Consider the following 14,943-nt stretch of genomic DNA (forward strand, 5'->3'; position numbering starts at 1 on the left):
ATCTAAAATCATATCAAACACATCATCTCAATTTAAATGGATACTTTCCCAATTCCTACATCATCACAATTACAAATGCCTGGAGGTTCTCTTTGAATCACTGTTCTCCAAAGACATTAGTCAGGGAGTGGGTGGTCACTTGGGTCCCTTGACATGGGGCACTTTAGGTAGTTTTTTAGGAGATATGTTGACAGTCTTTAAGAAAGGCTGTAATGCCACTGTCTCCCCTAGGTAACTGCACATCAGCCAGCTTCTAGGACAAGAGGTTCCCAGATCTTTTGTAGGGATGCATCAGTTCTGTGCCAGGAAAAAAAATCACACTAAGTTTTCACCTTTCATTAAGAGCTGTCAAATTCAGGGTACTGACACATGGACAGATGTTGCATGTTCCATTTAAAAAGCATCTGAGTGCATTTGCAGTGAGCATTGTGATTAGATCCACAGACCAGGGAAGTTTCTACCTGTCTAGTGCACAAGCACTTGCTTACAGCAGTAAAAGCAGTTGAAGAGATGTCTAAAACAAACAGCTCAGCCTGTTTCTATATCCCCTTTAGGATATGGCTTTCTGCTAAGGCTTTGTGGTGTCTGGAACAGTGTCTGGCTTCCTCCAACACACTGGGAATGTCCATCTCTACTGTATCCCATCTGTTTGGGGTAAGACTTGACATCCAAAAGAAGAGAGTGCTGTTTTCACTCATCCTTTCAAGAAGTCAGTAGCTATACCTGCTGTGTGCTTTGCTGTGATGAGGAAAAGATGATTCTCTGTCCACCTGCAGAGATACAGGGCCTCTCAGACTTGGAAGAATGTCCTCATTCAGAGGCAGAGATCCGTGAGCAGCTGACCACCAAACTGCCTAACATGTACAAAAGACTGACTAGGGCATATAGCACAATTAGGCTTGTGTAATCCATTACAGTAGTGCATTCTTACCTATCCTTTGAGTAAATTTAAGTACCATGTTTGGAGATTTCAAAGTATCATTTTAAGATCCACCCCTATTAAGAAGCAAATCATGGAACTGCTCCTCTCAAACTGCAAAGATGAGGGGTGTTTATATTTCTGTATCAGCTGTACATGTCAAATGAGGGACTTTGTTCTGTAGATACACATGCAACAGATAGACCACATAGCTTCATGACCAAAAGCACTTAAACTTTAAGTTTTATCTTTTCAGATATTTTGAATATCCCCTGAAATGTCTGATAACATAACGGTTGGCAAGGGGAAAGAAAGGAGGGAGAAAAATGGGCTAAAAGGTATTCTGGAAACAAAGGATAGTTAATCATTCGTGTTGTCTGCAATTCCTTTGGCTCACAAAAGTCTCAAGACAGATTCCTGCTTTATAATGACAAAAAGTCCTCTACTGCCTTACCTTCTCTCATCTACAATATATGATGGAATCCAGAGATACAAACTGCTTGTACTTCATAGGCAAATGGCATGTCCTATAGCAGTTCATTTCATATCTCCCCAACAGCCCATAGGCACGGTTCCCCCCTAAAGCAAAGAATATCACCATATCATTGTGTCACTTATTCTCTCGAAGCACATCCATTTCAATCAGACTGTGCATGTGTGGGGTTTTTTTGTTTTGTTTGGTTTGGTTTGTTTCTTACTTTTTCCTTAGCTTGATATTCTCCTCTCTTCCTGGAGCTGGCCATTTTGCTTTGTTATACAAGCAAACCACATACTTCAACTTTGAAAGAAAAAGAGCAAAAAGAAGCAGCCAAAACATGTGGTGATTCTTATTTTCCTTTTAAGAGTGACAAAACAGCATTTGAAATTCAACACCCAGGATCAGTTAATTTTATCTGAAAAAGAAGCTTATCGTATAAGTTAACATTTGCTATGATTATAACCTATACAATGCCAATTTCATACGTAAAGTCCCCATGGTGCCCATTTAAGTTATCTTCACACTCTGGGAACATGGGCATGGGGCAACACAGGTTACTGGTTATCAGCCTTTGTTTTATTTTACAATACATTCATGAGTCTGTATTTCCAGCGGCAACTAGATCATGCTTGGTTAGCCGTTGCTGGTATTTGAAATTCAATGATTACCTTGGCTTCAAAGCGAGACAGTAATGCACATTTGTGTTACTCTCCCTTTAATGTAGTACAAAGCTGGACACAACTCAGGAAGAAATCCTTAAAATCCATTACCTATTTATGATCATGTACAAACGGATATTTATCATGTTAAAAGAGAACCATATGTTAAAGGGGAGGCTAGAGCCCAATAAATCTTCTTGAATGAAATTCCTTTCAAAAAAGGAATAAAATAATTAATGTTTGCTTTTGCCAGTAGAAACATTTGCTCATGAATCTCCTGGGAAGGGAAGGGCATTTAACCCTTTTACATGCCATCCCCTCAGACATCTCTGACCTCAACTGAAAAATAAGACAACAAAGATTCCCGACTCCATGCTGATGATTAAATTTCTTGTAAGAAACATCTGGATGAAATTTTCTTGGCAGTTGACTGGAAAAGTGTACAAGAAGCAGAAACAGGGAGCAGCCATAGTTCAGCTGAGTGACACAAAGATGATGCTGTGCAAAAGCAGATTTTTCCTTGAGCACATTAACTTCTAAATATTAGTTTGTGACTGTGCAGGCAACCTCATTAGTAGAAGAAAAATAAATCCCTTTTCTACTCTGCATGTCAGTGTAGAGAGGGAAAAAGGGCTTTGAAAGAAATCTCACTTGACAGACTCATTTTTATAAATAAATTAATAAAGGCCTTAAACATTTCACCTGCCTAATTCCTAACTTCGATTGCCAGGTAAGAGAAAAGTCGTCAACAAACTTTAGTTCCAAAAACCACTTTTTAAATTTGTGAATGATTTCAAAACTTCTGTGGTTTCCGAGAAATTCACCAACAAACTTGACGTAACGCCTTCCTACCATTTCAGTCAATACTAAATTAGCAAAAGTGACCAGTGATTTTCATGGCCTGACTTTTAAAACAGAGGTGTGAGGCCCTGCTCTCTGCTGTTTGAACTTAAAGAGCCTAATGCAGCCTAATGCAGTTCAACATATTGTTGAGTTTTGAAAATACAGACCCTGTGCTTCTTACAGTTTTCTATATGTACAACAGACCTAGAAGAGGGAAATTTTCACTGTTGCTATTGAATGAATAGCAGCAGGGAAAAACCTACACGAACCAGGCCCATTTTCCTCTGCAGCTACTGTGAAAAACAGGAGCAGCAGAGAACAGCACTGGAGAGAGTCTGACACAAAGACTCAGGAACACAGAAAGCAGCCAGGAACCTCCTGCTCCCTAAGTGCGAGCATGAGGAGATCCCAGGGTATGGGGCAAGGAGAAAGACAGAGACACTATGGCCTTGTCCTGAAGCCAGGGAGTAGAGAGCTTCAGATTTATCAGACTGAAATATTATTACTCCGACATGTATATAAAAAATGAAAGCTTCAGCACAGAGCAGGGCCAGTAATCTGCAATTCTTTGCAATTGTTGAAAATTTGATGGGGTAAAGGAAGGGCTTTGACTTTTCAGTTGAGACACTGCTCCAAAGAAATACTTATCCACATGTGGTTAGCATTGCTCAGTAAATGTATTTAAGTCACAGAGAAATTAACATACAGAGACAAAATCTGGATTAAAAAGTCTCCAACCCAAGCTTCAAGATGCTTACACTTTCTAAAGCACCCCTATTTATTTAGTCTATACCACTGTGATCTAGACAAGGGGCACCTATCCAAATTAGATTTCTCATATGGTAAGTTTCTCACTACATGAACATATTCACAAAGGTCCAGTAACATGTATTTGAATTTATGAGAACTTGATCTTTGAGATTTAGGAAAAAAATCTGGCAGATAATTAAATTTCAGCATGGGACAAGAAGAGCCAAATGGAATGCAGAGCAGAAATTCAAACACAGAAGTGCAAGAGTAAGAAGAAAAAAGTTTTGGAGCTGTTTTTCCTTCTACTGAGATAAATAAAATATTGTAAATATTTTGTACTACATTGTTCAGTACCACCACTGGAATGGTAATGAATGAATAAAAACAGAAGAGCAGTTTACAGGAGCCCAAATAAAATCCAATATTCAGTGAAAATAGTGAAGATAAAAAGTTGCCATGTAAAACATCTACATGCAAGGGCCACACCACTTCTGCAGGCAAGAGGTAATATCAATGTAGACTTAGGATATAAACCTGCCAGGTCATGTGTGCCATTACAACTCACGTGAGTTGATTTCATGGCTAGGGGAAATAAATTAAAACCACTGTATCAAGGGAAAATCTGCATTTTGTTAAGACACTTTCATGCCGCCAGTGTATGCTTTACAACTACAACAGACGCTTCCCTATACACGTTTGGTCTGCACCAAATAGGGAAGATGAGATAACATTCTGAATCCAGCAATGTGTATGCAACCAACGAACAATTAAATTATGTAGTAAAAGGCAGATAACAGGAAAACATGGACCCAAGACTTACAGTGTATCTAGAAATGTCCTTACACTTAAAAAATTATAATGCACTCCAAAATTCATTTGTTCAGGCAATCCACGTACAACAGAAGGCACTGTTATCCATATGAATCTATCAATTCTGCACAGCAAAAACCTGAGAAGTGCAACTCAATTAGATGCAACCTGGTCCCCTCCCAGTCATTCAGGTTCCTTGAGGACAAATGTTTCCTTTTCAGTCCATCAAATTATAAAAACACCACAAGAATTTGTACATTACAGTAGCTGGTTAGAAAGAGCATTCTGGTGGGGGAAGCACACTGCTATATTCCAAGAAACCTTCAGCAGTATTAAATTACCCTCCCCTATCACTCAGAAGTCATGATGATTTTAATAAAATGTAACGATGAAACCCTTCCCATTGGCCTTTGTAGCTTCTCCTTCAGTTGCCACCAGGATTATTTCCAGCAAAGTTAAATGCTGTGATCAGTCCTTTGTTGTCAAATGTGTAGCCACTTTGTTGTTCTATTGTCTTAGTCTCTAGAATTCAAAGAAGGGAAAAGATATGAAAAATGGTCTATAGAGAATACTTTTGCCAGAGATAATACAGTTCAGCTAAGAATGGAAAGTTGCCGAGTCAAAATTTGATTCCCTAAATGCACTGAGAGCAATAAATTACACTCAGATTTTCTTTAAATGCATAAACACACACATCTCTAGAGCAGAACTGAGAAATTAATCCATTACAAAATAATTGTATGTGACACTATTCTGCATGCTTCTCAATTAAACTAGAAGTTATCTTCCACAATGAAAGCTTTTTAAACTTCCAAAACCTTACACTGACTGTGAAGGCAATGTTAGTGATTAAAAAGTTACAAAGCTGTTAAACGCAAAATGATCTACAGTAATTTTCACTAATGACTGGTTGACAGCTAGGTATTGCCTTCATTTGCTCTTCATTTCAAATGTCAGATTGCACACAACTAGTTTGGACCCTGTTCAAACAGCAGCATATGTCAATGAGGAGGCAATTAATTAGAGGCAACAGTAATCTCTCTGAGTAACACACGCTTCCAGGCAAGGAATAATATGGGCACAATTTCCTACTCACACTGCTCAGGCCTCCTGTATGACTCACATTAATTAGCACAAAGACTCATTCTCTCTGTTGTTGCAGATGAGATGCAGTTCCAACATCCCTGCAACACATAAAATGGCCCAGGAGAAGTGACTCACCTGCAACAGTTCGCCGGTGTTCTGCTAATGTATAAATTTCCTGTAGCTGTTTCTTCTGATCCTCACTCAACGGTGCTGTCAGCGAATGGTACCAGCCTGCATCTCGGCTCTGCACCGCTGTCGGAACAGGAATGGATGAAAAGTGACAGCCAGCTTACACGGCAAGTCCATTTCAGAAGAACAAAATGTAACACGCAGAATCCCTAGTTGGTTTAAAAACAGAATGTGCACTGCACTGCAAAAAAGATCTAGTATATCCATCAGTTTGTTAGAACAGAATCCCTCTGTAATAGAAGCAATCCATTTGGGGGAACTTAATTACACGCTCTGCTTTCTGAAACAGGGAATTAACAATGCGGCCATTATTCACGGGCAATGATGAAGTTAATCTTTTAATTTAAGACTCATATCAAAAATAAAAGTAACAGGGTTTGTCAAACATTCTGGAGAAGGAGAAAACAATTTTTCCATTACGATTTTAACGTCTAGACAGTGACAAATGTTTCTACATATAGGATTCTCTCTAGTGACTGAGACCCACACATTTAGGCTGTGGCTGAAAAGTTCTGAAAGAGAACATGAAGAGAATTAGTTTCAGGCTGTATTTGCTGCCATCTGCTTTTTGTGGTACTCGCTAGCCAAACAATTTTAGGACTAGCATTAGAAAGTAAAATCATGTTTTTCAATTTCAATAATCTAAATTTTTACTCATAACACAGAAAAGGGTTTTCACCAATGATGACCATAGACATCTCCAAACCATTTTGTCATGTTATAGCATTCTGCCAACTAGCATACACCTACCTAAAAGTGCTTGTGCAAAAAACTGGTATTCATCAACACCATTTTCAAGGTCAAGAGGTGTGCTGAACCCTTCAAGAGCAGTCTCTTCCAAAGCGTCTTCATCCCAGTCATCGTCATCGTCATCATCGTCCTCCTCCTCTCCACCACCATCACCACTGCCTCCACCATGGTTCTCTTGCATCGCCTGGCTCACTTCATTTGCCTCCTCCTCATCACTTGGTATTTCTTCTGCAAAAGCATTGACTTATTTTGTAAAATACAGTTTAAAAATTATTAAGAAACAATGACTGATGAATGAAGAACAATGAATGAATCTATTTTTTCGGTTGAAAAAGAGACCCTCTGTTAATACCCCTCCCTCTTAGAAGAACTGGAGGAATGAAGCTGTTAAAATGTTTCCTACATTCAAGATTAGTAATACTTCTGTTTCTAGCAAGAACTGGGGAATGTGAAACTGACCTCTTTTTTCTTTTTTCATGTGTGCACAGTCATTGCGCAACCACAGAATCCTGAAATTTTGAGCAAATTTGTCTACGATAGTGTCCCATCACTGTGCTTTTTAAATGATGAACAAATAAAGACTTGCACATACTTTACAAATTGACACAAAATAAAGAGAAAACTAGATGGACACCAAATGTCCTGCTTGCTGTTCTTCAGCGTGTTCCTTTACTAGCTTTACTTTCCATCCTGTTTATGAAACAACTGTTATACCCTGGATTAAAAGCAACTCCAACATGCAATTACAAAACAAAAATTCTCCCCTCCAATCCCAAACCTTTAGTTCTTCCAGTGTTAACATGATAGACAGAATAAAGACAACCATATCTACAATAAGCAGAGGGACAGAACCACAGCACACAGATTTGAAAATTACTGTGCAGTTTCCATACTGTATTCCTATGCATTGAGAAGAATTCTGTAATTCCATTCCAGAATAACCATGTGTGAAATTTTAATGGATTATATAATCTGCTTAAACCCAATCTAATTTTCAGACCTCAAACCATCTATTTCCCGTTGCAAGTCAAGTAGATTCACATGTATCTGCCTGCAAAGTTGTCCAAAAATTTACTCCTCCTAACTCCTTCTCCCACCTATTCTTTGGACAGTTTTTTCCTTCTGCCAGCCACAGTAATAAGAGGTCTGTCTATGCAAGGAACCTTCAAACATCTGAAACACACTTTTCAAATCACTGTGTGCCACTTTCCATCTGGACCAAGACGACTTGCCAGGATTTCTTTCAAAGTTCACTGAAACAGGTCTTTAAAACAGCTGGCTACCAGGAACAGTTTCTTTCCAGCAATCAAGAGTATGGCCAGCACAGTCCTGGCAAATGCCTGCTACCTATGTGAGACAGCCTTGGGTGTTGATGGATGCAGCATATTCACAAAACAGCACAGTGGACTTGCAAGTTTTATTGTTACTTCTAAACCAAAACTACCCTTTCACAACATGTTAGCTATTATACATGGAAATAGGGCTTTTGATTACATTTTGGGAGGAAAAATCAATTCCTAAGGTGATCTTTCAAGCACCCAGTAAGCCTAGCTATTTTCAGCAGACTAATGAGTCTTAGAAATGAACTGCCATTTCTTTCCCCCTTTAAATTAAATCCAGACAAAATCCACAGTGTGAAAAGGGGAGATTTTACCATTATCTTCTGCAACGTGTTTTTCATCTTTGGCATGATCCTCATGTTCTGTGAGTTCTCGTGAGGCGCAAACTTGTTTTAAGCCCAGGAAGAGGAGTAGGATTGAAGGGACAATCTGCGCAGCCACAGCATCCACTGCAGGTGGTCGGTTCTGCAATTCCATTAGGATGCTCAGTCCTATTATACACATCTTTCTGTCATGGAGTCTAAAACAACACACACTTGTTATACAAAAACAGATTTCCACTGCACAGATATGCAGAGAAAAATAACATTGTTGCTCCACTCCTAAGCACTACTTCAGCTAAAAGTCCTGGTACTTGCCATGGCAGAAGACAGAGACAATGTCATAGAGACCACCTGTCTTAAGTCCATATTCTAAGCTCCTAAATACATTTTTCTTTTGTTCTGAATGCAAGTTCCCCACTGGAAGGTACTGTATCCGATAACAATTACATACCTTTTAGGCACTGGCCAAATTCCTGGGACAATTGTTTGTGATTCCCAAATGCACAGTTTGTAATGCTAAATAAACACTGTCTAATGATTATGTAAAGTACCTTGTCTTTAGCAAAACATTTGATATAGATTATCATCATCCAATAGGACAGAAAATTAATTTGCATTGGCTTAGATAGGAGCGCTGTTGCAGGGACTGAAATTAGCAAAAAGACTATCAATAAAGAGTAACAAGAAGGAGGAATGCACGGAATTGTGGGGTGCTGTTAGGGAATGCCACAGGGCTTGCTGTATTTAAACATATTAATGAGCAGTCCCTCAGAACAGCTGTATTACGCATTCAATTTCTGACACTAACTTGAGACATATTGCTAACTCCAGTGAGAGTAGAGAAATAATTCCACAGCGTCAAGAATAACAGGAAGTACGCTCAAATGGGGAACTTGCAAATGAGTAGACCCCATGAAAACAAACAAACAAGCAAACAAACAAACTATAGGTAAATGAAGGGAGAGAAACGCATGAAATAAGTAGCAGAACGATTTTTATGTGCCCATAGCCAGGAAACTAGGTAAGAACCTATGCTCTTAAAAATAATGATTTATTTTGAGTTCTATAAACAGAAGTCATTTGCAAACAAGACAAGGAAAAACTCTCTAACTGCCTCTACAGACAGTCTTAGGTCCTACTTTAGGATACTGGAAATGCCAGTATTCAATTCTTCTCTAACACTGTGGTATTTTATTATTAAGGGCTTGAGAGGAGGTTGTTTTGTTTGAACTATTCAATTTGATACTGACAGATTCTTTGCAAGTCTTCTGCAGGACAAGTAGCTCCAGCAAAAATGACCCGACAGAAGCAAAGCAAACCTCCAGAGCTGGCTGCTATGCAAGTTTCTCTCCCCCTGCATCCACGCTTCAGTTGATCTTAGCAAGTCTTCCATCCATGCACTAGCATGGCACTGTTAGCACAGCTGCAACAGGATGGGGCAGAAAAGCAAGAGAGCAGGGGAGCCCTTATAGCATTTTTAACTGTTTCCAACTGGTAGAAAATGGCCATCCTCCAGACTCCTGGTAGAGTCTGTTTGGAATGAAAAAGACAAAAGTTGAGAGGAAACTATGAAGATGTGCATGAGAGCCCGTACTGTTATAACAGAAACAGCAATAAAACTTATAGGGGATCAGGTAGCTTAAGCCATCATTTCAAAAATTAATACAGAAATGCAATTTTAAAACTCTTACAATTTCATTACCAAAGATCCCATGTGACATACTACTAAACTATAATATTCAAGTGATCATGTATTACAGCTTTCTGAACTTCACATGTGCTTAAACAAGGCTGGGGATCTGGACGGGTTTCATTATACCACCTACTTTGTTAGTTCTGTTAGGGCTTAGTGAAATGTTTCCATTCTCAGAGTAGTTGACAGTAACAATAAATTATATAAGATCATGCATAGCATTATGACCACAGAAGTCCTTCCAAGAAAAACAATGTCGCATGTGTTAAAAGACATGCTTTGTCATGCTGGGTTTGACTGCTTCCCTCCATTACACAGGTCGAAAAATGCACCAAACTGCAAGTGGGCAAAGAGTGTCCTTCCATCATTGCTAACTGCAATACTCAAATACTTTTTCTCAAAAGGAAAGTGGCAAAAAAAAGAGGGCATACAAAGGAAGGAAACTGAAGCTGGGGAACAGGGTCTGCTTTCATCTCTATTACAGAGCAAAAAGAAATTGAATTAAAAGAAATTAATTCAAAGAAATTAAAGCCCTTAGTCGCCACAGTTTACCTGAAAACAAATTCATCACCATTTGCTCACATGTCAACATTGTGCAGATTAAAATTCTACCTAAAGATGATGCTGCCTATGAACAAAGCATAACTTTTATGGAACAGTCAACTTTACTGTAAGTACAAAAGGAAAGCACTTTCTTCACCTCCCCTCTCTGGCAGCACCTTTATGTAAGTCTTACCACAGCTCTGTAATCCATGCATAAGACTTCTATCCTGCATTTCACACTGGGAAGCCATGAAATTTCTTCAAGCCCCAAATGTATAATGAAGCATGAGAGTAGTTAACGTCACTTGGCACTACCTTTTATAATACATTTGCATAACCTATAGTCATATAATGCCAATTCCAAAACTCAACACAGTAAAAAGTCAAGAAATTGTAGTAATCAGTGGTTTAACTTCATATTAAATTACCTCTTCTGGACAGCAAACGAAAGTGGAAGACTCAAGCACTGCTGTTTAAAAGGTCATCATTGGGAATTAGTCAAATGGCCAACAAATACAGTATATTTGTCATGCTCCATTTTCAAGAATCTAAATGGAGAGTTGTAAAATGAACACATGACTTTGGAATATGTACATTATTAGAATGCCCTGCAGGACCAAAGAAATTGAGGCATCAAGCCATCTTTCGTGAACCTGAGCCAGAAGGAGACTTGTTTCTTCCACCTGTCAGCACAGACAAACAGCAGGATGAGCATCCACCTTGGCAGAAGTTCAGCATTCTACCATGCCACAGCTGTATCAAGTACCAGCAAGATTCAACAAGCAGAACAGTTTAATGTCATTTATGTATTTTTGTAACAGCAAAGAAAGGCTTCAAGATCCTTCCATTCCCCTGCTATCAAAATGCTCACCATTTCAGCACCCTTTTGTCTGCACGAACAGGAGCCTCAATACAATTCTCTTTAGAGCTTTGTCCTTCAAGATCCCTACTTATTTGCCCAGCAACACAGAACAGTCCTCCCTAGCAATCGCAGACTCCGTTTGATCCCTCAATGGCATATTAAGCATGGAGTGCTAAACATGCAAACTCTGAGTTGCATATGGCAGTGCAATGCACAACTACAAGGCAAGTCTATTTTTAACGAGCTGTGTGTGGTCTTCATAATCTGCAGGACCTTTTGGAGCTAATACACTTGTTCCAATACAAGATAAAAAGATCTAAGAATCTTTTGTATTTTAAACTGAGTTGAAAGTATTTCAAAGGGAAATCACTAAGCCTTCCTCTCCTTTACTGGTATGCTGTGCTCCTTTTATGTGAGGATCAAGTTTCTATTACATCAGTGCACTTCCTGGACAAACTGCAAATAATTAGCCAATTCCTTCAAGTTACAAAGTCGGAACCAAACTTGCTTTATTGTATAAGTTTGGGATTTTATACATGACTCCAAGAAAAGTAGGGTTTCTAACTATTTAAACCCCTATCAAATAAATCCTCTCATTCAGCTTTAAAAAAGAAAATTCTTCTTTTTCCAAAACAAAAGTTAGGTTTTCCTTTCACCCCGGTTTCCACAGAATAATTTTTAATAAAAGAATAAGTCATGCACAAGTTTTGCCCACCTTTCAGGCTCTCAGGGAAAAGGTGGAAAGCAGTGAGGAGCAAATGTTTTTACAAATGGCTTTTCAGTCCTTTGCCCTTATTCAATTTGAAGTAATTGTAGAAAACATATTTAGAAATAAATATAGCATGCTGTGGTATATGGACACACCCACAGATGTGTAATATCCATGATGACATGCTGGATTTATGCACAGTCTTATGATGAGTTCTGAGCTGTTCTTGCCTGGTTTATTTCTAACATTCCAAAATTCTGAACAGTTTTAAACAGTTTCCATATTTTGAATAACATGAAAGAACAGTTACTTGTCTTACTGCAATGGCTTTTTTTCCCCAGATGTATTATTCACATGGATTCCATTTCATGAGCACAGAAGTCCTACTAAAGAAATATTGGGCTCTTTTGGCCAGTGCTGTCTTTGAAGGTAATACCTTCAAATTCAGACATGAATGGGGATCTGCCTACAGAGCCTACATACACCAAAGCAGTCAATTTCTCTTCTATCTCCACATAGTTTCATTGCTAGTAAGGTAGTCTATGCAGCAAGTCTACACACTGCTGTCCCTTCATCTTAACGCCACTAAACTGCATACTTAGGACAGGGGAGGGAAGAAAACACATTTTCACACAGTACATTTGGTATGCATTTTTAAAATATTACAAAGGACATGCTGAGAGCAAAAGCTGGGTATACTAGTTGGTCACTGATTAACTGGGAGTCACTGATGTATTGCAATTATGAAGAAACATAATGTAATGCTACCATGTACCACACAGTGTAAAACCAAGAGGGACACTAAGGCACTAATGCAGCTGTACCAAGACAATGTATAATTCTGTTCAAGAAAGATGAACTCAAATAAGAACTGGTACAGAGAAAAGCTATCTGGATGACTGGGGAGTGGAGAAACCATCTTATAAGAGGCCCACTAGAGCCTGTTTATCTTGTTTAGAACTGGGAGAAATAAGACTGTGCCAGTAAAGAACAGGAAGGAAAAGAATGACAAGCTAAAGGATAAGGTATGCATCCTTGGGGTCATCCTGGGGCCTCTTTTGGCCCTGTGCTCATTCATGGCTCGACTCTTAACACACTGACACTTCACTTAGTGTGTTGGCATATACTCTACACAGAGAAGGCATGTTCTAAGCCTGTCCATATATCTGCAGTCAGATGTCATGCCTCCAATGACAAAATGTAACTCATAGCAGGAAGATGAGAGCTGTCAACTACATCTGACTGTCTGCTTTGCCCTTAAGTGGATTTGAAGCTCTCGCAGCCAGGCATCACATCTCAGCTGAGAGGCAAGCACTAACAATTGAGCACTGGACTTCAGATCCACACAGCATCAAGCGCATGACAGCCTTGGTCCACTCCCTCCACTTACTTTACAAATGTTCAGCTCCTGCCTAAGTGCACACTAGTTCAGTGTACACACATATTCAAGGGAGGTGTGAATGCACTTTACGTTCAGGAGTGTGCCAAACAATCAATACATCATTGGTGTAAGGATAAATATGCAAAAACTGACATGAACAACTGGCAGAGATTAAAACCAGAGTGTGGGTTTTATTTTTCACCGGAGGGAATAACGTTTTTTAACATTAAATGGAGCAGTTAAAAATATTTCAGAAAATACAAAACAGAAAATATGTATACATAGTATTTGAGAAAAAAGTTAACATTTCCCTGAAATCCTGCTGGTCAGCTCTGAATATTACTCTCAATGCATGCTGGATCATCTCTTGAAGAAGCAGATAGTTCATGACTAAGAAACTTTAAAGAACTCTAATGTACAGTATGTATTGCACTCTCGTGTGTTACCTTGCAACACAGGAAATTCAGTGCATAACTCAACAGACAAAGAAAAAATAAATACACATAGGTCACCCTTACCTGCATCATAGCAATTAGACCTTGCTAGTGAGGGTTACTGTTATTTAGACTAACCTAGAAATGAGATCTTTTGCACCAGCATAACTAGGGATACAAGCCAGAAGTGAATAAAAAAAGCAAAAGCATGGACTTTGAAAAATAAAAACACAATACTTGCCCAAGAAAACAGTCTGTGTCATTCATCCACTGGTTTATGAACTGTGCAGTGATGGGCTCAGGATTGTGTGGAAATCTGATGTTCTCTAAGGTGTGTAGAAGTAGGTCAGGATTGTAGTAGAGTGCAGCTATGGCAACCTGAAGACACATAGTACGAAGCTCGCTTGTTTTAACTCCTCTTGTTAACCGCTCCAGAACAGCCTCCACAAAGAGTGGAATACACTGGGCATATAATTATGAAGGAGAAGGGGGGGAAAAAAAGGAAAAAAAAAAAGACATCATACATCCTGCCAGATTATACAAAAATTTAAAATACATTTATCAGAATCAACCTCCAGAGTTAGCTGAAGTCCAGGTATATTCTAAGAATGCATTCTATTCATTTCCTAGTATAAAAGCGTTTTAAGCCTCTGATTTCACGCTTATAAAAACAACTATTCTCTCAGCTAAAAATGCCAAGGTTATTCTCAACACAAAGGAGACTATTTGGGGCCATTTGGTGGAATTTGTTTAATCTGAAAAAAGTTTTAGAAAAGAATTCAAAGACATTCTCATCTTGAATAAAAACATCCAACAATTTTAAGACTAACAGGCATTAGGAACTGAAATGAGCTAAAATTGCAAGAAAAAGAAAAAGTTTTACCTAATAAATGTAAAGTGATGTTAAATTTCTTTGAAAAGTTTGAAACAAGTAAGTTTATTCAGATAAAAGCTAGTACACACATACTTCTACCTAACAAAATAAGCACCTACATATATTTAAAGGTGCAGGTTTATGCTATACATTAATTTGGGAAGCATTATAAATGTTTCAGTTTGAGTTTCAGTCAATGTGCAACCATTTTAATTCACAGAGTTGTGGAGCTCAGTTAAGCCTTCCCCACACACTTACTTCAATGCAAATGCATGCAATACACTTTAATTCCTTCCAGAT

At 38.6% G+C, this 14,943-nt stretch overlaps 1 protein-coding gene across 1 annotated transcript in view; it reads right to left on the reverse strand.

Annotated features, from left to right (window-relative positions):
* Positions 1–1,732: 1,732 nt before the first annotated feature.
* IPO8 (importin 8) overlaps positions 1,733–14,943 on the reverse strand; it is a 47,040-nt gene continuing 33,829 nt past the window's right edge. The window contains exons 21-25 of the mRNA XM_013947785.2: positions 14,011–14,231; positions 8,139–8,344; positions 6,485–6,712; positions 5,681–5,797; positions 1,733–4,981 (exon numbers count right to left, since the gene is read on the reverse strand). Coding sequence (XP_013803239.1) covers positions 4,884–4,981; positions 5,681–5,797; positions 6,485–6,712; positions 8,139–8,344; positions 14,011–14,231 — 870 coding nt within the window. The 3' untranslated portion in view covers positions 1,733–4,883. The remainder of the gene's footprint in view (positions 4,982–5,680; positions 5,798–6,484; positions 6,713–8,138; positions 8,345–14,010; positions 14,232–14,943) is intronic.

This window comes from Apteryx mantelli, chromosome 1 (assembly GCF_036417845.1).
Source record: "Apteryx mantelli isolate bAptMan1 chromosome 1, bAptMan1.hap1, whole genome shotgun sequence".
NCBI lineage: Eukaryota > Metazoa > Chordata > Aves > Apterygiformes > Apterygidae > Apteryx > Apteryx mantelli.